The sequence below is a fragment of the Rhinatrema bivittatum genome, chromosome 4 (assembly GCF_901001135.1).
Source record: "Rhinatrema bivittatum chromosome 4, aRhiBiv1.1, whole genome shotgun sequence".
In the NCBI taxonomy this organism is placed as follows: Eukaryota; Metazoa; Chordata; class Amphibia; order Gymnophiona; family Rhinatrematidae; genus Rhinatrema; species Rhinatrema bivittatum.
Window position 1 is genome coordinate 202695035 of NC_042618.1, and position 24904 is coordinate 202719938.

Genomic DNA, 24904 nt, shown 5'->3' on the forward strand with positions numbered 1-24904 from the left:
ATAACACGCTGTCTCTGTACCGAGCCGTGGTGCAGTTCTGAGTATTGTGTACACTCCATCTCAGGAAAGACATAGTGGAACTAGAAAAGGCGCAGAGGAGGGTGACAAAAATGATAAAGGGAATGGGACATCTTTCCTGTGATGAGAGGTTATGCTGGCTAGAGCTCTTCAGCTTGGAAAAGAGATGACTGAGAAGGGCGATTGTAGTTTATAAAATCATGAGTGGGGTGGAATGGGTAAATAAAGGATAGTTATTTACCCTTTCTAAATAAAAGAAAAACCAAAGGGACATTCCATAAAACTAACAACCAGCAAATTCTAAATTAATTGTAGAGAATACTTTTTCCCTCAGTGTACTATCAAGCTGTGGAATCTGTTGTCAGATCAAGGTGACTAGCATAGTGGGATTTAAAAGGGTTTGGGACAAGATCCTGGAAGAAAAGTCCATAACACATTATTAGCCAGGTAGAAAGCTATTGCTATCCCTGGGAGTGAGTAACAAAATTCGATTTACTTTATGGGTTCTGCCAAGTACTTGTGACCCAGATTAGGTACAAGATGCTGGGCTCGTTGGACCTTAGTCTGTCTCTGCATGGCAATTCTTATCTTCTTAAGAGAGAAGATGAAGAGAGAGGTGCTCCTACCCATACTCTGGTCCTGTTGCCTTTCACATCTCCATCCCCTCTCTAACCTCTCTTTCTTTCTCTGACCCACAAACCTGCATGCTCTGTCTCTCATACACATAGCCCCACTCCCGTATACTCATCAGCTTGCAAGCCTGCCCCATCACTCATTCCTCATAACCAACTAGCTTTGTCTCCCCACAATCAGCCTGTCCCCAACCATTTCCTCCCCATCAGCAAGGCAGCCAGCCTGCCTGCCTGCCTGCAAGCTAATTCCCTAGTAAGCCATTCCCCAGTTCCTGCTTGCCAACTAACCAGCCTCAACCAGCGCCATCCAGTCAGTCTCCAACCTCAGACCCCTCCGCCAGCCAGTCTTAGACCCTACTCCCCAGCCAATCTCCAGCCTCAGATCCCATTCTCCCCAGACAGTATCCAATCTACAGTCATAGACTTCACCCACCTCCCAAACAATCTCCAGCCTTGGAACCCCCACCAGCCAAAAGCCTCAGACCTCCCACCCCCAGCAGCCTGTGTTCCTTTTCCCATGTAGTTTCCTATTGCCCCTCCGAAGTTCTGATGCCAGCCCGACTCTGCATGGCTCTCTGTGTAATTGGGCTGGTCTCATGCTAATCTGCATGTCTTCCAAGACCAGCCTGAGCACACAGAGAGCTGCCTAGTGTTGGGCTGGTGTCAGCACTTCCAGGATGACCAAAACAAAAAAGGTTGGACAAGCCAGGACCAAGTTGGCCCACCCTGTTCTGATACCTATGTGTTCTGTATATTTGAAGCTGTTGTGCTGTGAGGATTGTGGCAGGAGATAAATTTGAATAAATAAATAGAAATGGACAGATAAGGAGTGTCATCCTCCAAGCAGTAAAGCTTCTATCGCTGGCAGTTGGAAATTATCCTTAGCCTTGGAGACTAGAAAAGCTGGTCAGACTGGTTAGGCCAGGGGTTGGCAACCGATTACATGCAAGGCCATTTTTAGTGGTACAGCAGAGGCAGCATGGCACTGAATAGAGCTGAGCGGAAACTCCAGCTGCCGCTGCCACTGTATCAAGCAGGAAGCTTGCTACCGGGTTACGATACTCCTCCCATGCAGTTAGCAGGAGTCGCGTTTAAATGAATGCCATCTCCTGCTGTCATGGGGTCAGTCTCACAGCTCTTATTGCGAGTCCGGCCCCGTGGCAGCAGGAAATGAAATTTTGTAACATGACTCTTGTGGCTGCCCATCCCATAATCTGGCGGGCCATTGCGGAGCCCATCCCACGATGGCAGAAGTGAGACAGAGAGGACCCGCTGGCTGCCAGCAGACCTCATCCAGATGGTGGCTGAAGACTGAGAGAGGCACAGCATCCCACTGTGGAGCCTGTCCCATAATGACCGAAGATAGAGGGAGGACCCAGCAGCTGCCATCTCACAGATGGACGAAGAAGAGGCCCAGGCCCTGAGAATGCATGTGTGAGCCTATGTGTGTGGGTGTGTTGCTTGTGTGTGTGAGGTTGCATGTGAGAGAGATAACGTGTGTGTCTCCAACCTTAGAACTCCCCCTCCCCCGCCAGCCAGTCTCCAGCATCAGAACCCCACCCTCAAATCCTCATCCCCCAGCCGGTCTTCAGAAAAGGCTGCCTACTCAGAGCTCCTAATAGAGGAGGTAGGCAAAAAGTTTGAAAAATCAGGTTTGAATCTTGCAGCAATATTATTGTTCTTCAGTTGCATATTGCACACACTGCAGACAAGAAATCCTCAAGAACATTTTTACTTTAATGAGCTGTATTATAAGTAACCCCTTGTGGACGAGCTTTTTAGTGCTCATTTGTGAGGAATGTGACTTCCTGGCCCAGATGCATATTAAACAGTTGCTGTTTTGTTTCCCTCACAGGAGCTGCCTGGTCTGGATAAACTGAGTCCTTCCTGTTCTGGGGCCAGTGCTCCCCGAAGCAACATGCTGGTATCACATGGACCCATGAGCCCAGACAGCATCAAAATGCTGCACAGGTACTTGCTTAATGTGAGCTTGCGTCTCTGTGTGGGAATTCAGTTTGAAGTAGGGCATTAGAAGAACACTGGATGGAGCACTAGGGAAGGCATCAGGCTGAATCCAGTTAATGTGATACTTTTTATTATCCAAGGGATGAGTGTATTCATTGGAATCACACTGATGAGGCAAAGGTCAATGTATGGGCTCTGAGAAACTTCTAGCAAGTTTAGAATTTAAAAAGTGAATTCCTTGGCATTCAGACACCTCTACCAGCAGATGGAGATAGAGCAAAGCTGATGTCATGGTATATATACCCCTGCACTGACATCAGCCCGCCAGTATTCTCTTTCTCCAGCAAATGGTGGACATGCATCTCCCTACTGGAGATTGTTTAAAAAAATTTTAGGAGAAGAGAAGGAAATGAATTTGCCCTGCTCTCCTGTGGTGGTACCTTATGCTCCCTCCCTCAGTCGAGTTTTCCTGAGGTGAAATCTAAGGCTCCCTCCCTCAGTGCCTTGGTCCAGTAGCTGGTTTTCTGGCATGGACTTAGCTATAGAGAGACAAACAGCTGAGAGGCTAGCAGGTGCAGGAAGCCGAGTGCAGCGGTGAAAGCCTTTGCCCTCTCCCCCTCAGCTGGAGACCAACTCTGTACTCAGCTGGGACAAGCTGAGCTCAGGTAAAGAGTAAATATATTTAAAAAAAAAAAAAAAGGGGGGAGTTAATTTTAGAGATTCCATTCCCTTTCTGGTCTCTGAGCTCAGTGCGCTGATCCAACATCCGATTCCAGGGGAGCTTGCGAAGTCATGGCAGATTAAACAGCCTTTTTGGCTAGGCCCCGCTCTCAGGCTTTGCTTAGATGCCACGTGGTAGGACATGATGACATTCATGTGCTTTTCTATGTACAAGTCTGCCGCAAAACAGTGTGTGATGTTAGTTCACGTTTGCATGCCCAGGTGAGCGCTCAGGTGGGCGGCCTCCTGGACTATGTATTGCGCACCTATATTTTGAGTGTCCGTAGTGTATGCTTATTGGACAGATCTTGTTTTTGGGCGCCCAGTCCAGGCTCGCTTGTGCAGGTGTGTAGCTGGGCACACAATTGTCAGACGCTTTTGAGACATGCTGCTAGCAGGTGTTTATCCATGGTCCCGGTAGCAAAGAAGCCTAAGCGCCTTACCCTTTGTGCTGCTTGCCATGTTCGAGCATCACAGCCTGGAGTCCCCTCTAACTTGTGTCAGAGCTGCTTGGAGGCTCAGGGAGATTTGTCTGTGACTGATTTTGCTGAGCCCAGCCCTTCCCAGCTTGATGTGGGAATGGGACCGGAGGGGGAACTGCCAAAGGTTTCACCTGGTTTTGGGACTCCCCTAACTGGTTCGTCCGCAGGAGAAGGCAACTCAGTGGGCGCAGAACAGATGCCTCCTGGTTTTGGTATGGATCCTTCTGCCATTTCTTGGGTCGAATTTTTTTCAAGGGCTGCAGTCAACGGCCCCAGCCAAACCTAAAAATTCAGGATCACAGGCTGCGGATCCCTGCATGCCTGATGCCACAGGTAAGCGTCTGAGTACATCTAGACCTGCTGCAGGTCACGGTGTTAGGGACCCAGATGGCACAGATGATGAAGGCGATCCTTGCTGGAGGATGGGGAAATTCCTCCAGGGTTGGAGCTGTATAGAACAATGTTTCCCAGCACCCAGACAGATGAATTCAGGATCAATGGATTATGCATCTATTCAGAACCATTGGTGTGTGCAAGTGCGTCTGGCTGACGTACATCCAGTTTCTTTTCGGTGCGCTGCCTGTGCGCACAATCTGGGACTCATTGGTTGTGCTCTTAAGTTTGGCGTGGTGGAAGTGTGCCTAGTTTTGTGACGCCCAGCCTTCGGATGCCTGCATTTTGTGCACCTAAATTTTGCAACATGAATTCAGCTGAACATACATCTTCAGTCACCTATTAAGTGTACTGATGAACTCATGGCGCCTTTGGCTAAGAAACCTAAGCACCTTTTCCTGTGTGCTGCCTGACTTATTCAGGCATCTCAGCCTGGAGTGCCCTCTAACTTGTGCTAGCGCTGTTTAGAGGCTCTGATTTTACTAAGCCTGGTTCTTCCCAGTCTGATGATGGCCTGGGTATGGACATGTCAGAAGGGATGCCTGACCTTGGAACTCCCTTAACTGGTTCATCAGCGGGAGACAGTATCTCTGTGGGCGCAGCACAGGCACCTTCTGGTTTTGGCATGGATCCTACTGCCTTTTCTTGGATAGAATTTTTTCAAGGATTGCAATCCTTTCTTCATGCGTAGTTCTCAGCGCCGCCCAATCCTGTCAAGTCAGAATCACAGGCAGTAGCCTCTCACTCATCCGGTACAACTATTAAGCGCCAGAGTACACCTAGATTGGCAGCAGGTCCTCCTGATAGGAATCTGGATGGCACTGATGATGAGGCCAGACTTGGCTTTCTGGAGAATGGAGAAATTTCTCTGGGACTAGAAACAGTATTGGACTATGCTGTGGTTCTTTCATAGAGATAGAAACATAGAAATGACAGCAGAAGAAGACCAAACGGCCCATCCAGTCTGCCCAGCAAGTTTCATACTTTTTTTTTCTCATACTTATCTGTTACTCTTGGCTCTTAGTAACCTTTCGGTTCTATTTCCCTTCCACCCCCACCATTAATGTAGAGAGCAGTGTTGGAGCTGCATTTAAGTGAAATATCTAGCTTAATTAGTTAGGGGTAGTAACCACCGCAATAAGCAAGCTACACCCATGCTTATTTGTTTACCCAGACTATATAATTCAGTCCTTGTTGGTTGTCTGTATATAGATCCACTTTTCTTCATTTCCCCTGCCATTGAAGCAGAGAGTTATGGTGGATATGCATTGAAAGTGAAGTATCAGTCTGTCTCTCCTGCCATTGAAGCAGAGAGCTATGCTGGATATGCGTGAAGTATCAGACTTTCTCCCCTGCTGTTGAAGCAGAGAGCTATGCTGGATATGCGTGAAGTATCAGACTTCCTCCCCTGCCGTTGAAGCAGACAGCTTTGTGCACCTAAATTTTGCAACATGAATTCAGCTGAACATACATCTTCAGTCACCTATTAAGTGTACTGATGAACTATGAGCTACTGATTCTGATTTCCCAGACGTTGAAGATGCTGGGAGTACCTGGGACAGATTCCATGTCTGAGCCAAAGAAAAATACCATTTTGGTTTCTTTGCGTAAAGCCTCTTGTTTTTTCCCTGTTATGGAGGCCATTCAAGAACTGATTGATCTTGAGTGGAATGCCCCAGAGGCAAATCTCAAAGGGGATCGGACTTTGGAAGGCTTGTACCCCCTGATACAGTGGTGAGAGAGCGTCTTGTGTTTTCTGAAAGTTGATGTGCTTATCTATGCCATCTCTAAGTGGATGACTTTCCCCACGGAGGAGCGCTCTTGAAGGATGTGCACGATCGGAGGATTGAGGCCATCCTTACGCATTTGAAGCAGTGGCAATGACCTTGCAGATAGCTTCTTATTGTTTCCTGGTGGCTTGATCTTGTTCTCTCTCAGGAGGTCGATGACTCTGGAGTGAATTCCAGGGCAGTTATGGAGCCAGCCTCAGCCATTTTGGCAGATGCAGGCTGCGATTTGGTCTGCACCTCAGCCAGAGGAGTGGTTTCAGTAATAATGACCAGGCATCAGTTATGGCTGAAAAATTGGTCAGCAGATGTGACTTCCAAGGCTAATCTTTCAAAACTTCCCTTTTATGGCTCACTCTTGTTTGGAAGTGAATTGGAGAAACTAGCTCTTAGTTCCTCCCTGCCGATTGATGTAAGCCATTGTTGTTGCATTGTCCAACATTACCTGGACCGCTCAATCCTGCAACCTGCCACTGAACTGTAAACATGCTAACTGGACCTCCTGGACTTCCAGCCAACAGATGTTCCAGGGAGACTCTTATATACTCCAGTACCCTTGCACTGTTAGTTCCTGACAGTGAGTTCCCCAACCCTGGAGGCTTGCATCCGTCATGAGTACTAACCAGTCCAGCAATTTCAGGGAAACTCCCTTTCTTAGATGATCCACTTGCAACCACCACTGGAGGTGAGAGCCAAATCAAATAGTCAACAGACTGCGGGATCCAACAAGACAGCAGGAAGCGCTGAAGAGGATGCATATACGCTCTTGCCCAAGGCACAACTTCCAGGGTTGCCACCATCAAACCGAGTACTTGCAGATAGGACCACACTGTCGGGCGTATAGTGTTCATCAAGAGACGCACCTGTGCCATCAACTTCTGAATGCAAGCTTCTGGCAGGAAAACCTTGCCCTGCTTCATGTCAAACCAAACACCCAGATACTCCAACAACTGAGATGCCTGAAGACTGCTCTTGGCTAGGTTCACCACCCAACTTAGCTCCTGCAACAAGGAGATCACCTTGTGAGTCACCAGGTGGCTCTCTTCCAGAGACTTGGCCCAAATCAGCCAGTTGTCCAAATACAGGTTTACTAGGATCCCATCCTTTATCAACACTGCCACCATCACCAGCATAACTTTCAAAAAAGTATTGGGAGCAGTGACCAGACCAAAAGACAGTGCCCAAAACTGAAAATGGCACCATAACACCATGAAACTCAGAAAATGTTGGTGCTCCAATGCCTTGCACAGATTCAGGATGGTCAGAAATTCCCCCGACTACACTGCCATTGTCACCGAGTGCAATGTTTCTATATGAAAATGAGTCACCCACAAATGACAATTGTTGCGTTTCCCGGCCATGGCAGATCCACGGATGGCTCCACTCACCCCCGACGCCCAGGACCTGGACCTTCCTCCTTGGCAGCGGTAGGCAGTCGCCTATGCGTTCGCACTCCTGCTACACTCCCAGGTTCCTCCGGCAGCTCTGCGGCCTCCTTTGTTCCCAGTCGGGTTTCCCCACGTGCACCTTGGCAACAGGTCTCCATGCTTCCTGTCGTGTGCTTAGTTGCTGCCTTGTTCCTGTTCCAGCGTTCGTGTTCCTGTTCCAGTCCTTGTGTTCCAGTTCTAGCTTCTTGTTCCCACTATCTTTTGGATGGATTCCTTGGCTTTGACCCTCGCTTGTACTTGACTACTCTCTGGATGGATTCCTTGGCTCTTGACCCTTGCTTGGACTTGACCTTGTCTTCTGCTGCCCTCCCCGATTTCAGCTTGGACCTGACCTTGTCTTCAGCCGCCTGCCCCAACTTCAGCTTGAACCTGATCCCATCTCCAGCTAACTATTAGGACTTGGCCTTTCTTAGGCACCTGCCTACTCACAAGCCCGGACTTAACTTGTTCCTAATCACTCGACTGCCTCTGTCTATCCAGGCTCCTGGAACTTGGCCTTGTCTTTGACCTTGCTCCTTCGGACCCTGCATCTCCACTGCTTCCTGGCACCCTGCCTTGGACACTGCCTTCTGGATCAACCACGTGGAGGCCCACCTAAGACCAGCCAGCCCCGGTACCCAAGGGCTCAATCTGTGGGGAACAAGGGCTGGTATTGGTGAAGCTCCATTCAGCCTCCGCTTCCCACTCGGCCCCACCTCCCGACAGGGGGGACACCCATGGGGGTTTCCCCATGGGTAGAGCCAACTCCACCTCGGGCCAAGGGTCCACCTCCGCAACAATGATTGATCCGTTTGAGATCCAGGATAGGATGAAAGGAGAACCTCCTTCTTGGGCACAATGAAAAAAATGGAATATCGAACCGTATTTTCTTGCTGTGGCACTGGGACCACAATCCTCAGATTGAGGAGCCTTGACAATGGACACTCCACTGCCTGCTTCTTCTGAGTGAAGTGGCAGGGAGACACCATGAAAATTTTTTGTCATAATGTCTACTAAGAAAAAAGCCAAAGTAAGTGGGTTTAAAGACTGTATTTGTGCCAGGAAAATGTCCATAACAGATGGATACAACCTCTGCTACCATTGCCTGGGTCCAGACCATGACCAAGCTAATTGTTATAATTGTGGACAAATGTTCCCATGAATACAAAGGTCCAGGAACTGGAAAATGGAAGAACTGCTTAAGTCTCAGAGAAGTTGAAGTCAGTTCTGTTCCTGAAGGCAAGCCTCATCTGTCTCACCAGAAATAGCATTGAGCACTAGTTCATCTAAAATATCTATCCTGTTGGTGGAACAGGTCGAATCCTTGGAGTGGAGTAAACATAGTCATCATGCATCGAAAAAAAGGAGGTGCCACTCTGCAGAACCACTAGAGCAGTGAGCGCCGAAGAAACACAGAGTCTTGAGTGCATTTATTTATTTATTTATTTTTTATTTATTTAGGATTTTTATATACCGGCAATCATGAAGACATATCTTGCTGGTTTACATAGAACAGGAGTGCATTATATACAAAAACTAGAACTGTGGTGACGGAAGGTACAGTTACATTTAACAAGGGAAGCCGAACTTGGAGAAGGAAGAGAAAGGAGAGAAGAGAAATAGTTAAACAATATACAAATTAAATATAGTGTACAAACTAATATACAAAATAGATGTTAAATACAAGAGAATGGTGTTTTTGGAGTCATTGGATTGTGTCATTGGGTTGTGTCCGGAAAAGCTTGCTTGAATAACCAAGTCTTGAGTTTTTTCCTAAAAGTTAGGAGGCAGGGCTCCTGTCTGAGGTCTGTGGGAATGGAATTCCACAGAAGAGGGCCAGCTGTGGAGGTGGCGCGATCTCTTGTGGTAATGTGTCTGGTCGTTTTCGCTGGGGAACTTGGAGGGAGCCTCTATAAGCATCTCTAGTAGGTCTAGTAGAATTATGTACTAGGAGGGGGAATTGAAGATCGAGAGTGGTGAGTTGATGTATAGTTTTGTAGGTGGTAGTTATGGCTTTATACATGATGCGGAAGTATACGGGTAACCAGTGAAGCTCTTTCAGGACGGGGGATATGTGGTCTCTTTTCCTTGCGCCTGACAAAATTCGGGCTGCAGAATTTTGAACCATCTGTAGGGGTTTGGAGTATGATGAAGGTAGACCTAGCAATAGGGAATTGCAGTAGTCCAGTTTCGAAAAGATAACTGCTTGGATGATCGTTCTGAAGTCTTGAGCGTGGAACAGAGGTCTTATCCTTTTCAAAACCTGGAGTTTAAAGAAGCAGTCTTTGGTTGTTTTGTTAATGTGTGCCTTGAAGTTAAGCCGGTTGTCAATTATTACTCCTAGGTCTCTAGCTTGAGTGGTAGGCAGATTTGTGGGAAGAGTACTGTTGGAGGTGTTCTCCGGAGAGATGAGTAGGATTTCAGTCTTAGAGGAGTTTAAGATGAGATGTAGACTGTTGAGTAGTTGTTTGATTTTTTTGTGGCATGATTCCCAGTAGTCAAGAGTGTTAGAGTATGTGTCTTTGATAGGGATGATGATTTGAATGTCATCTGCGTATAGGAAAAACTTTAGATTGAGGTCGGTGAGAAGTTGGCAGAGAGGAAGTAGGTAAATATTGAAAAGAGTCGGAGATAAAGACGAACCTTGTGGGACTCCTAAGGTAGAGTTAAATCTAGAGGATTCCTTATTTTGGAGTTTAACTTTGTAACCTCTATTGTTGAGAAAGGTTTTAAACCAGGAAAGGACGGTGCCGCTGATTCCTATGGATGACAACTGGTTTAGGAGGATGGCGTGGTTGACCGTGTCGAACGCTGCGGAAAGGTCTAGCAAGATCAACAAGTATGAATTTCCTTTGTCAAGGCCCAGTAAGATATGGTCTGTCAAAGAGATAAGGAGGGATTCTGTGCCTCGATTTTTTCGGAATCCGTGTTGTGGGGCGAAGAGGAGATTGTTGTCTTCGATGTAGTTTGAGAGTTGAGTGTTGACTAGTTTTTCCATGATCTTGGCAATGAATGGAAGGTTAGCTATGGGGCGGAAATTGTTGGGGTCTTTCGGATCAAGGTTAGGCTTCTTTAGGAGGGGTGAGATTGAAGCCATTTTGAGATCATCTGGGAAGGATCCTTGGGCTAGAGAGCAGTTGATGATGTTAGTCAATGATGTGGTTATTGTGTCTGGAATAGATAGAAGAAGTTTGGTAGGGATGTGGTCTGCAGGATGAGACGAAGGTTTCATTCTTCTCAAGATGGATTGTATCTCGGTGGAAGAGACGGGTTCAAAAGTGTTTAGGCTGGAGTTTTTGAAGGTCGAATGTTGACATGTTGGAAGGGCCTCAGCAGTATTGGAAGGCAGTTGAGTTAAAAGATTGTTGATTTTATCTTGGAAAAACTGAGCGAGTTCATCAGCTTTAGACTGTGCCATGTCGCCGGGGATTTCTCGCGGTATGGTTTGAGTGAGGCTGGAGACATAAGCGAAAAGAGCTTTTGCATCAAAGACCAGGTTGTGAATCTTAGATGCAAAATAATCTTTTTTTGATTTTGAGGTGAGGGCTTTGTACTGATATAGAGTGGATTTGTATGAAGAAATGGTAATGTCACAAGGGGTTTTACGCCAAGTCACTTCTTTCTTTCTTAAGCTTTGTTTTAGTTTTCTAAGTTCTTTGGTGAACCATGGTTGTCTGTTGGAGGCATTGGTGTGAGCTTTTTTTGTAGTTGAAGGGCAGAGCTTGTTAGCTATATTTTCTGTTATGTTGTTCCATGAACGAATGGCAGTGTTCGGGTCGGTGAGATCTAATAGAGGGAGCTGTGAATCCAACTGGTTGTTAAGGTCTTCTGGGGAGCATCGCCTCCTGTATTGAAATGAGGGTGAGGGGATATTAGCAGTATTGGTTTCTTTCAGAGCGAAAGAGGTGGAGATGAGAGTGTGGTCCGACCATGGAACCTTTTTATTATTCAAATTGGATGTATTCGTAATGCCTTTGTTGATGAAAATCAAGTCCAGGGTGTGACCCGCTTTGTGTGTGGGTTCATTGACTAATTGTTGGAAACCCATTGCTGACAGGGCTGTGAGGAGGGATACGCAACTGTTAGATGGTGAAGGATTGTCTATGTGCAGATTGAAATCTCCTAAGATGATTGCTGGGGAATCCAGGTTGATGAGAGTGGTGGTGATTTCAAGGATGGGGGAGACATCGGATTCTAGGAGCCCTGGGGGGGCGTAGACAAGAAGGATTTGAAGATGTTGTGATGTGAAGAAACCAACTTCCAATTTTGAGTTAGAACTGAATGGGTGTTGGGTAAAGTTAAGGCTTTTTTTGGTAGCCAAAAGGATTCCACCTCCTCTTTTTTTCAGTCTTGGGAGTGAAAAGAAGTCATAGGTCTGCGTAGGGAGTTGATTTATTAGAGCTGTGTCTGAGGGCTTGAGCCATGTTTCAGTTACTGCGCAAATATCTGGATTGGCGTCGGTGAGGTAATCATTGAAAATTAAGGTTTTTTTTGTTAGGGATTGTGCATTGAAAAGTGAGAGTGAAAAGAGGGTGAGGCCTAAAAGCTGGGTGGTAGGTGCAGTCAGAATAGGGGTGAGTGCCTTTAAGTTGTAGTGAAGGGCTTGTCTTGCAGATGGTCTTTTAGGTAGGAGGTGGTGTTGCAAAATTGGGATTGGAAGAGCTGGAGACATTTTGGAAGGTTAACTGGTTGGAAGGTTGTCGGAGGAACGCTGGATGGTTGCTTGCAGGATGATGGTTGTTGCAGGATGATTGTTGCAGGATGTTGCAGGATGGTTGTTGCAGGATGGTTGTTGCAGGATGATGGTTGTTGCAGGTTGAGCGCTGGGTGGTTGTTGCAGGATGAGCGCTGGGTGGTTGTTGCAGGATGAGCGCTGGGTGGTTGTTGCAGGATGAGCGCTGGGTGGTTGTTGCAGGATGAGCGCTGGGTGGTTGTTGCAGGATGAGCGCTGGGTGGTTGTTGCAGGATGAGCGCTGGGTGGTTGTTGCAGGATGAGCGTTGGGTGGTTGTTGCAGGATGAGCGCTGGGTGGTTGTTGCAGGATGAGCGCTGGGTGGTTGTTGCAGGATGAGCGCTAGATGGAAGTTGCAGGGTGAACGCTGGGTTAGCACTGTCATGGGACCGATGGGGTAAAGCTCAGGGAGAGCGAGGGGCGATGCACAAGGCTGCATTGGCACCATCGAAGCACAATACCCTGGCACCATAGCCTCATAAGGCCCCAGACCATCAAAGCAAAAGTCACTAGTGCCACCAGCGCATAACGTCTCTCCACATTGACCCCTGGAGCATCAATCTTCAAAGCCTTTGCCTATTAAACCAATGGAAGCATTGATGCATCGTACTGCAAATCTCCCTATGTGTTAGGTCAAGCTCTTCACAGGAGCAGAAGGGGACAGGATCCCTCTTCCACCACCAATTACTAAGAGCACTTTCGCCAATGAAATTGTTACAGGGTCTGTGTCTAGAAACATCAGATCTGTTTGCTCTCTGGTACCTCTAATTGTTTCTAATTGGCCTCCAGTGCAAATTCTACAAAATCCAGAAGATGTACATTCTAGTATCAGAAGAAGATGTTCCACCAAACACACAAAATCAGAAGGCACGTCAACAACTTGACCAGGTAGCAGAGTTGGTGAAAGATTTATTTTCCTTATTAGTAGCTAAGGATAAGGAAGGTACCATGAAACCTTTCCTTTCAGGATGCTGTTTTTGCTTCCACAAGAGGGAGTCCTGGCATCATCAAAATATGTGGATTCTCCATCAGATCCCCAAAAAGGTGCTTCTAGTCCACAGGGTCTAGCCACTCTGAGGATGTGCACCAGGAGTACATTCCTCTGAGGCAACCAAGGACTCCTTCTCTGTCACCAGCTTCATAATTGGAATCCTGGATCAATGTTTCCTCACCTCTAGGTTCTGAAGATGGATTGATGGGAATTTCCTCCGACCCCCACTCCACAGCACTTATCTTCCCCCAGAAGACCTTTCTGATCCCAGGTTTCTGGATAAATTAGGAAAAGCCCTTGAAGTAAATAAACATAAGGACAAAGATCCTCATGGAGACATCTTGGGCCTCCTGCAGGTTCTGGAAACTCCAGCAGACCCAGCAGCTATTTCAATCCATCATATCCTGAAAGATTTACAATAAGAATGTAGGAAAATTCAATTTCCTATGCCCCAATAGCAAGAAAAGTTGACCTCAAAATCAGAGTTCAAAAATCCCCAGGTTTGAAATAGTACAGTTACCCCATCAATCATTAGTGGTAGAATCATATCTTAAAAGAGCAAAGAAAACAATAATATATTCAATACCACCAGGGAAGGATCCCAGGCTGTTGAATAATTTTGGCAAAAAGATATTTCAAAGCTCCATGTTTAATGCATGGATTACTGCATAGTCCAGCACTTTACAACTACATACAAAAACGTAAGTCTTTACATCTAGCTGGTGATGGTAGAATCATATTCCCTCAGCCACTATTGGATGCCAAAGGGTGCATACACTATATTCTTTGAGCTGTCCACAAAGCATTTGATACCACCTCATACTCCTCGTCAAACTCATTGCAGCTCCCTGCATAATCCAGTTGAGAACCAGTACCCTACACGAGGATGTCCATGACAAGTTTCCCTGCCTAGGTGATGAATTCTTTGGAGGAAAGCTCAGAGAAAGAGTGGCTCAAAGAAAGAAATAGCACATGGCGGTGCACTCCCTCTCCACAGGACTGGAATAGCAGTCTTCTGCAAAGTGTACCTTCTATGCTTTTAAAAGACCATATTTCAAGAGATATTCCTTCCGGCAATTCCATTGATACTAGATGCCATCCCTAAGTCTGCAACTGCAACAACAACTTATGACTCATGCTTGACAGTGAGAATGCCATCAACCAAAACCAGTGCAACAGGTCCAACCTAAACATGGGCCTAGTTTTTGATCAGCCTTCATACCCACCAACTATCCTCTCCAGTAGGGGACAAGAATCCATCATTATCTTTGAGTGGCGCATGGTCACCAAAGATTGTTGGGTTTTCAAGATTGCAAATTTTGCGTTCCTCTTGTATTTCTCCCTGCTTCGCTGCTTCCTCACTACTCAGCCTTAAATCTGATCCATCTCACTCAACAGCTCCGCTGAGAGCTGGACTCACTTTTTGAACAGCAGGCAATAGAATTGGTTCCTCCTTATGGCCAGAAGTTCTACTCCAGCTATTTCCTATCCCCAAGAAATCTGGGATATTGAGACCAATTCTGGATTTAGGAAGCCTAAGCAAATATATATTCCTGGAGAAATTCAAAATGAATTCTCTCCACACAATCGTCCTCTTCATCCAAAAATGGGAATGAATGTGTGCTCTGGATCTAAAAGATGCTTATGCTCACATTCCAGTCACCCCTCCTACTGGCAATCCTGCGCTATATGGTGGATTCTTACTATCAGTGCTCCCCTTTGGCCTCTCAACTGCACTAAAGGTCTTCACCAAATGCCTAACTGTAGTGGCAGCGCATCTATGTTTTCAAAGCATCCAGATCTTCCCTTACCTGTACATCTGGCTTGTGACAGCAAATTCCCAAGAGGGCATTCTGACCGTCCTGGAGAAATCAGTACATCTCCTACAGTTGCTTGACTTTCTCGTGAATTTTAAGAAATTGAGACCGATTCCCTCCTAGAAAATCAAATTAATTCTCTGCAAGGAAGAGCTTTCCTTCCTTCAGATCAAGTGCATTCTCTCCGAGCATCAAACTCACAAACTACAGAACACATATTAGTAAACTGCTAGAGAGGTGCTGGTTGTTCTCAACTACATGGTGGCAGCAATTGATGGAGTATCACTGTCCTGACTGCACATATGTCTCCTATAGTAGGACCTTTATTTCCAATGGGACCAGCTAACTCAACCCCAAGCAACTATAGTGGAGATTTCATTAGGAATGGAACTGATGGCTGGACCCCTTCATTCTTCAGGAAGGAGCACCATTGTGACTAACTCCTCACCAAGTAACCTTACCAATGGATGCCTTCATAAAGAGTTGGGGGACCCTCACAGGCCCTTTGCAAACAAAAGGGACATGGTCATTCCAAGAGAAACAATTTCATATCAGTTTCCTTGAGTTGAGAGCTATAAGGTATGCTCTAACTTCCCTGTTAAATGTAACTGCACCTTCTGTCACCACAGTTCCAGTTTGATGTATATATTGCACTCCTGTTTTATGTAAACCAGCAAGATATGTTTTCATGATTGCCGGTATAAAAAAAACCATAAACAAATAAATAAATAAATAAACAAACAAACAAACTATTTTCACTTGCCTCCTTCAAGAGAAGAGCATTCTCGTCCAGACAGAGAGTCAAGTTGCCCTATTCTGTGTAAACAAATAAGGATGCACAAGATCTTGGACCCTGTGCCACAAAGCGATAACATTTTGGAGTGGGCATGCAAACATCAAGCTGTACTGCAAGCAGCCTGCTTCTCCAGAGTCTCCAACACATTGGCAGATCGCCTCAGCAGAATCTTTCGCCCATATGAATGGTTCTTTCAGCAATCAACAGCTGATAGACTATTCAGTCTCTGAAGATTTATAGCAATTGACCTATTTGAGTTAGATCAAACCAGAAAATCTAAAAATCTTTGCTCTATTCTTCCCAGCAAACTCAGATCCACTCAGGACGCTTTTCTGCTCAACTACAATGCAGATCTCATGTATGTTTTCCACTGATTCCACTAATAGCCAGCTTGGTGCAAAAGGTACAGGGGGATCAAACCCATCTACTCCTTTTAGCTCCAGCATGGCCCAGAAAAGTCTGATTTGCATATCTAAGTTCAACTCTACAGCCATCCTCCATTTCCTCTCAGGCCAAATCCATACTTATTAACTCAAGAAGAGAGACATGTCATTCATCCAAATCTTCCATCCCTCAACCTGATGGCTTGGATGTTGAGCATTGAGTGATTTTAAAAAACTGCCCTTCCCTAAAGAAAGCTGAGGACATAATAGTGTTTGCCAGAAAATCGTCAACTAGAAGAGCTTACAGATTTAAGTGGAAAAGGTTTGCCTCATAGTGTCAAAGCAACCACGTGGATCCATCCGCATGTGAACCAAAAGAGTTACTGATTTACTTTTTCTCCCTTTCTGAGTCAAGTCTTGCTACTTCATCAGTAAGAGTACATCTCGGCGCCATAGCAGCTTACCATGTTCAAACCGAGGGAAAACCTATCTCCATTCATCCACTAGTATCCAAGCTCATGAAAGGCTTGTGGCATACTAAACCACCAGTTCTAAAACCTTCTGTTCCATTGGATCCGAACATAGTCCTTGTACAACAGATAAAGTGATCTTTTGAACCATTTGGAGATGGCATCTCTCAAGTTTCTAACATTGAAAGTAATATTCCTTGTAGCAAGAACCTCAGCCAGAAGAGTCAGCGAACTTCAGGCTTTAGTTCATTATTCTCCTTATATGCAATTCTTCCGCAATAGAGTGGTGCTCTGCACCCACCTAAAGTTTCTACCAAAATTTGTGTCAGCTTTCAATATTAATCAAGCCATCATGCTATCCACATTCTTCCTAAGGCTGCATGCACATGAAGGTGAGAAAGTCCTTCATACCTTGAACTGTAAAAGAGTTTTAGCTTACTAGAAAAAAAGATCACAGCCTCATTGTCAAACTTCCCAACTATTTGTCTCTTATGCTCCCAACAAATTGAGCATAGCAGGGGCCAAACGTACATTGTCCACCAGACTAGCAGACTGCATTGCACACTGCTATAAGTTAGCAGGCATTATAGACTCCATTAAGGCTCATCAAGTTAGAGCCACAGCTACATCAGTAGTTCATCTGTGAGCCTTGCTTCTTGAAGCATTTGCAAAGCTGCAACATGGTCATCTACAATGTTATCTTGCCTAGCTTGATAGTACCCTGTTATAATCAAGTTAGGGCAAGAGAACATTGTAGAAATCTCATCTTTGGGAGACTTTCCTCACCCTAAATGACGTCAAATCTTCACTGAGGTGTACTGTGCTATTCGTTTCTCACCTTGAGTTATTAGCTTGCCCCTCCTATAGTGATATAAATAGTTGAATACTGTGAAGGCCTTATAAGGAGGTTCTCTCGCTCTCTCACTCATAAACATGCCCCTTTTTCTTATCGCAGGCATTATCCATGCAAAATTATAGCATTTTGATGAATCTATGGGTAAGTTTTGAAAGGAAACATTGATATTACGCAAGCCTCTCAATTTCCTATCTAATATAATTTTGGAATTCCATCCTAGTTTGTCAGTTGTTCTTTCAATATTTTCCCCTCATTCCCAGGATTACAATCATAAATCAGCACCCTGTAGTCTGGAATATAAAATAACTCTCAGACTTGCTCTGGAGTGAACAAACTTTTCTAGCTTTTGGCACCAACAAAGGTGTAGGCAAAAAAGCCATTTCTAATTTATAATTAACTTGTGTTTCTCACTGACACATTCTGCTTTGGCAGCAAGACCCTGGTTCATAATCAGGGTCCAAAATGACTGTATATATTAACAGCCTCAAGTTGGTCTCTGTGGATGAGATATACAAGAGTGCGGGGAAACTGCATTCACACTGCTTACCAAACAATACAGCCTCAGCACATATGACCAAATTCAAAGTTTAGACATTCCTTCTACTTCAGTTTCTATTCCTAGGATAATTCCCAAACTCACACCTCGCCAAGACTTAAAAAGTCAAAACATTTTCTTTGGTATATTGTTTTTTAGTCCATTTACATAGATCATTCTTGACTGATTAACATCCAGCATGATACCACTGGTAATATTTTCCGGTGAAGAATGGGAAATTACGTCTCTGTAATGTTTGTTGTCTTTGCACACAACCCACTTTCTTCCCGTTTCTCGAATTGTTCATTTATTGTATTTTTATTTACAACATATTTTTGATACAGGTATAAAAAAAAATATTGAGGCAGTTGCCCATAAGTGTTGGTTAGTGTTTGCTTTTTAGTCGACTCCTGGAATCCTTGGTTGAACTCATGACCCATCACTGAAACTCTGTTGTAAATACTGCTTTACTTTTATTTTACCAGCTTTAACATTTCTTTCTGAAAACCATCCCATAATTTTTGAGTGCCAAATTAGTTCTGCACACTATTCCTATCAGTAAATTATAAATTGAGCTGCCATTAGTAGGAGCGGAAATGTGTACATGTGTTGAAATATGGTTTGTTTTTTTTTCACTTAAATTGTAGACTTCTTTCAAGTTATTCTAAGGTCCACTTTTCCCTTCATTATAAGAGAAAGCAGTACCTTTCTTAAGAAAAGACATGATTCATAGAATTTATGTAGACTCATGGATTTGCCTCAATCGCCACCTTAGGATAAGGAAACAAGATTTTTCTAGCACATAAAGAGAGCCATGCCTGGCTAGAGTAGTAGTTTACAGCATCATAGAAAATGCCAATAAATATAGCTCTGATAATAACCATCTAAGGAATAACATCCTAGTAACTGGGGATTTCTCCACTGGTGTGTCTGGGAGGTTATATGCCACCGCTTTCTGTTTAATCAGCCCCTCAAAGACACAAAACAGTATGGGCAGCTAGACTGATTGGCTGGACTAAATGATGCTTTATTTTCCAACAACTAATATGTTCAAATAAAAAGGGCACAATGAAGGGAGATCCTCCTCCTTGTTTTACCCTTTAATTTTGCAGAAATATTTAAGCCTTACTCTCTGACTTTTCTCTTTTCATGGGTTTGAGGGACATTTTGGTTTGACTGAATTTTCACATTGTTTCTTTTCATCCCTTCCTCATGACTAATGTTTCTTTCAGCCCATTAAACCTTCCAGGCTCTGTCCATCACTCATCATCATCTCTCTCCTCGCATGTATCCAGCGAGACTGGGAATCTTGTCATCCTGACAGACAGCTCCATGGGTGAGACCCCTGAGGACATGTACCAAATGCAGGTAAGCCTAGAACAGTAGCAACAGAAGCCGCCCGCACCTATACATCATTTCTTATAATAAAGCTATTAGAAAAGAATGCCTCCCCAGTAGGTGTAGTGTAACAGGCCATTGGTATTTTATTACGCAAGTTAATTTTTTGTATCCAAAGCATGACCCTGTATGCTTATAAATGAGGTTTAATAATTGGGAGTCAAGGCATTACATCTTAATTTCAAAGAATGTGTTCAAATAGAGAGAGTCTTTTACTTCATATGAGTATATTCAAAAGTTACCACTTGAAACATGTATAATCTCCAAATCATCAGTAGACAGTTTATTGATGGAAGATTAGCATTGATGTATTTCAGAAAGACATGAGTTCCTCTTGCACCATAAAAGATTCCTGAGAAAGAAGCCAGAGTTACAACAAAGGTAGTGGCAGCAGTTTACCTACCAAGAACAGCAGTCTGATTTGGCTACATTTAAGAACATAAGACTTGCTATAATGGGTCAGACCAGAGGTCCATCAAGCCCAGTATAACCAACTAAGGGCAATCTCCTGCAAATTGTCAAGCCTATATGACTGAAAGCTGAGAGGTATCTTTAGCTAAAGTAGTGTAGGCAGGGAAAACAAGGCAGAGTGGGTGGGCCAAATGGTCCTTAACTACTGATATCTACGATGTTACTGTGCAATGAGAATCAAGAACACTTCCATGTGAGGAGACACTTGATTAGTACATCCTCTTTAAATAAACATACTGTAGGATTTCTGAGAGCTGAGAATAATTCCTAAATGATATTCTCATTCCAGTTGAGAAGTGGAAAGCATATTTTACTGTTTTTAAGGGCTTTACCCTTCAAACATTATGCTGTATCAAAATGTGTAAGACTTCTTTTATCAACTCGTCAGCAACAAAGAAGAATTCAAACATGGCTTCTGTGAAACTGTGAAACTGTTTTGCATTTGAGTTCTCTCTTGTGTGGCAGCTAACAAGGAAGCATAACTGTGACATCTGCAGTAGGTAAATAATTACCTCCCCCAGATAGCAGTGAGTTGTCATTTGAGATACTGAATTCTGAACTTCTCAATTGTAGTAGAAGAAAATGTTTAGGGAATGGGAAGGACATGGTCCATGAGCTTTTCTTACACAGAGGTTGTATTTCATACTCTGGAATGGGGAAGGTGTGATCAGAGATGAGGTAACATTATGACACACTCGGTTCTGTGTCTCATTCATATATCTGACTTCCTATAGATGGCTTACCCTAACTCAAGATACCAGGGCTCGATCAGCAACATGTCTATTTTATCCTCATCCCAAGCCAGCCCTTCCACTTCCAGCCTGAGCTCCACTCACTCTGCACCATCCCAGATGATTAACTCAGCCCCCTCCAGCACACGAGGTAAGAAATCGGGAAACAATGGTGGGACAGCAGATCTTTACACTATGCTCTATGCACATCAGTCTGGGGTGGGCAATTTTTTTTATTTCCCACGGTGCAAATGGGCTTTTGGTTACTTTATACTTGTAGGCTTGCAAGCCAATTTTTAAAGGAAAGGAAATGTTTTTCTTTGAATAGCCCATGGTGGCTGGTGGCATGGGAAATCTTTACCCAGGATGCTACAAGAAAACATGTATTTGCCTCAATAGAAAGACTTCTTCCCTCTGAATCAGTGCCCCAGCATGGAACAGTGTGGCATTCTTTCCTCTGTGTCAGTGCAAAACCTGTGACCCCTGAGGAAGCAGTCACAATACTAAAATGCTTGTTGTGCACTATTACCATATTCACACCACTATACCCTGATTCAGATTTGAAGATTTTTATCTAAATTAATTCATATATTCTTTTTTTTTTTTACTTGTAGAGTGTCCTGTGTTTGAAATGTTGTATTTGATGTTCATTGTTACACCAGTAGCCTGTGGTTTCTATTTTTTGTTTATTTGAACAAAACACATCTTTCAAAGGGGGTCCAATTCAACACTTTACAGCAGAGAAATAAACCATGGTCCGAGCCTGAAGGGCAACAAAAAACAAAGCATGAGCATAATAGAGGAAGAAAGGAATAGCCAGGCTAAAATCTATATAATATCACCCTAAACATTCAGTGCCTCCCCTTCGACATGACCAATAAGGGGACCAAATATCTTGATACGTATCCATTTGTTCTTTAAGAGTATAAGTCAGTCTTCTTGGTAGCAATTTCAGCTATCATAGCCTTCCAGCAAGAGATTGTTGAAGAGTTCTTTCACATATGCACTATAGTCAGGCATGTTGCATATAAAAGTTGGTTTGTCAATTTCCACCATCCAAGCATGCACAATCTGTCAGTCCATAAATCCAGAAGACAAAGGAAGAGGTCAGAAGGTAATCTCTGTCCACATATCGTCAACATAGTGTCCACCATCTGGAACCAAAATGATTGTACCTCTTCAAATTCCCACCACATATGTAAGTAAATTCCAATATGGTTATAGCCTCTCTAACAGAGATCACTATTAAATTTAGCAAAGAACAGAGGGGTACGGTACATGTGATAAAGCAATTTAAACATGAGTTCAATGGATTTATGCTTTGTTTTTCAATGCTGACTTGGAAGGTGATTGCAATTCTTTGTGTACTGGAAATATTTTGTATGTTAGATATGGTATATACAGAATCCATATCACTGTGTCCTTTATTTCTTTGTTCTTTTCAATTCAATAAAATATAATTGAATATAAACATGAGTTTAAGGCTCTTAGAGCAAATTGATTTGCACCTGGAAACTTTCCAAATATGTTTCCAGGTCTCAGCATCTAAAGTACCTATCAAATTAGAATTCCATTGTTTGATAAGCCCAGGCTGTGTATCATTCCCAGTAATTTTATTTCTGATTGTCTTATATATAACAGAAATCAGATGATGACCTCCATTCACACAGTATAAAATTTCCTCTGTCCTTTCACATTTCTCCAGATTGGAGGTAGTTTCATAATATATCTATGCATTTACAAATATAAATGGCAAATATGTGTAGGAATTTGGAATTCATCTATTAGATAAGTAAAGAACTTTATATTACTCAAAAAATGTATCTAAAAACTGTAATCCAGAGGAATGTCATAGCTCTACATCAGGAAAAAAGGTACACAGAGATATCAATGGGTGTTTGAGAATAGAGGTCATATAAGTAACTTCTATGTAGTCCATCCCCCTATGCAGTGAATAAGACTCTGAGAGTATGCGCCAAAATTAAATTGGTTCTCCTGAGTTTGCAGCATACTGGGGAGGCATCTACAAGAATGAGAACAAACTATAGCCCAGACACCATCTATTTCCAAAGTGAGCCCTGACTGTGGAGGAACTTGCTCAATCAAACCCTCAGGCATGTTAACAGCATGCCCAATAGAACCAATGGGAAGTCTGGCAGCCTCACACATCCCATATCTTATATTTTGTCGTGGCAGAATAGTTTAGCCAGGGAGGCCGTCCCTTCCACATGAAACTAGATATACGGCTTGTAAGATTCAGAAAAGTGGCCACCAGAATATTGTATAGGACATGTGTAAACAGAGAAATTAGTCTAGGTAAAATAAACATCTTGATTAAATTTACTCTCCCCAGCAAAGAAATAGGGAGAGAAGACCAGCTATCCAGATCCACTGTGATTTTATCCAGTATGGGCGTATAGTTCTCTTTATATAACCTAGTGAGATCCTTTAAAATCTAAATACCAAGGTATTTAATGTTGTTTTCAGCAAAATAAAAAGGTCTGCTTCCCTTGGTAATTGTTGCAATCGTGGAACCTTGGCCCGAGGTGGTGTTGGCACCACCTGTGGGGGGAACCACAGGTCCCCACCGTCGGGTGCCGAGGCCAGATGGGAAGTAGAGGCCAGCAGGAGCTTTGCCACTACCAGCCTACGTTCCCCACAGGTTGAGCCTATGGGTACCGGGGCCAGCTGGTTTTAGGTGGGCCTCTGCGTGGATGATCCCAGGGAGTTGGCAAGAGAGCACGGTAGCAGCCAGGAGAGAGAGATCCGAAGCCAAAGGCAGAGTCAGAGTCAGATCCAGTGCAGCGGACAAAACGGGCGGCGGAGAGCATGGACAGGCCTGGTCCAGGGGTCAGAGCAGGATGCGTAGTCAGGTCCATTCCAGAGGTCAGAGGCAGACAGCAGAATGCGTGGTCAGGTCTTGTCCAGAAGTCAGAGGCAGGTGGTAGGATGCGTGGTCAGACCAAGAGGTCAGGCAGGTGGAGATCTGTCCGAGGAAGCAAGGAACAAACGGGAACTGGAACAAGGAGATCCGGAGCAGAAGCAGGAGCCAGAGATGGGTGCAGGGCCAAGAATGCAGGAACTGGAACAGCAACTCTGGAACTCAAGCAAACAAGAGCGAGGAGACCCGTTGCCAAGGCAAGCTCTGACTGTCAGAGCTTGCATTATATATTCAAGGCTGGAAATGTCATCACTAGGGGCCGTGGGAGCTTTTCCCGCTGTGTCCTCTTTAAATCCCGGCCGGCAGTGCACACCCGCACCTAGGAGCACGGGCCAAGCAGGTTGGCTGCGACAGCATGGCTGGCATGGCGTCATTCCCTCGCCGTGGCTGGGAGGCTGCCCGTGTGGAGGTTGAAGCGGTGGCACTCCGCCGCAGAGGGGAGGGCTAGGAGCAGTCCTGGGCCAAGCCAGGAGGTGACAGGTCCGTGGCGGCGGCCACCATGTGTGGCCAAAGAGAGAAGGGCTGCAGCGCGGGCCCCGGTGCTGGAAGGTAGGAACAGGCTTCTTGAGACCAGGAATTGTAACAGTAATATCCTGTATGGCCCGAGCAATAGAATTTCATACAGAGTAATTAACAACACACCCTGAGAGAAAACCATATCTGTCCATAATTTCCATCAGAGTTGGAAAGGAACACAACAAATCACGGTATAGGAGCGTATCATCAGCATATAATAATATTTTATCATAGTAATTGAAAAATGTGAACCAGTGAATTGAAGGGGAACATCTGATTGCCTGCACAAGAAGCTTGATAGCCAAGTCAAACAATAGTATTTATATACTGTCCTTCCAGGTAGATCAGGGTGGTTTACAAAAGATAACATTCAGAATATATTAAATTACAAAGGCAAGGATATCATAATGAACAAAAGAATAATAAAATATAAAACTTAAATAAGGATGAAAATTAAGATAAAAAAATAGAATAAAGTTGTATAAAAATATATATATCACAAACATAATGACTCTCAAAAATGCACTTCTCTCACTCAGATATGACATTGGGATAAAAACAAGCAATAATGTGTGTGTTGTAAGAACGAAACCTCATAATGGATTACTCATTTAAAATTAAAGGCACATTTAAACAACCATGTCTTTAATTCTCATTTGAAGATTGTATAGTCATGATACAGTCTCAGTTTTTCAGGCATTTCATTCCTCATTCATCATTCATTTCAATCATCTCCAGCAGTGGAGATGGCTCTCTCACAAACCTCACCCAAGTGTGCAGAACTTACAATAGGAACATTGAGAGAACCTGTATTAGATGACCTGAGCATTCTATAGGGAACATA

At 44.2% G+C, this 24904-nt stretch overlaps 1 protein-coding gene across 4 annotated transcripts in view; it reads left to right on the plus strand.

Moving 5' to 3' along the window:
* The window catches only part of DOCK3 (dedicator of cytokinesis 3), a 1203328-nt gene that overhangs the window by 1119851 nt on the left and 58573 nt on the right, over positions 1 to 24904 (plus strand). For all 4 annotated transcript variants that reach the window (XM_029599541.1, XM_029599543.1, XM_029599542.1 and 1 more), the window contains 3 exons: positions 2506 to 2621; positions 19236 to 19371; positions 20607 to 20754. In XM_029599541.1, the coding sequence (XP_029455401.1) occupies positions 2506 to 2621; positions 19236 to 19371; positions 20607 to 20754 (400 nt within the window). The remainder of the gene's footprint in view (positions 1 to 2505; positions 2622 to 19235; positions 19372 to 20606; positions 20755 to 24904) is intronic.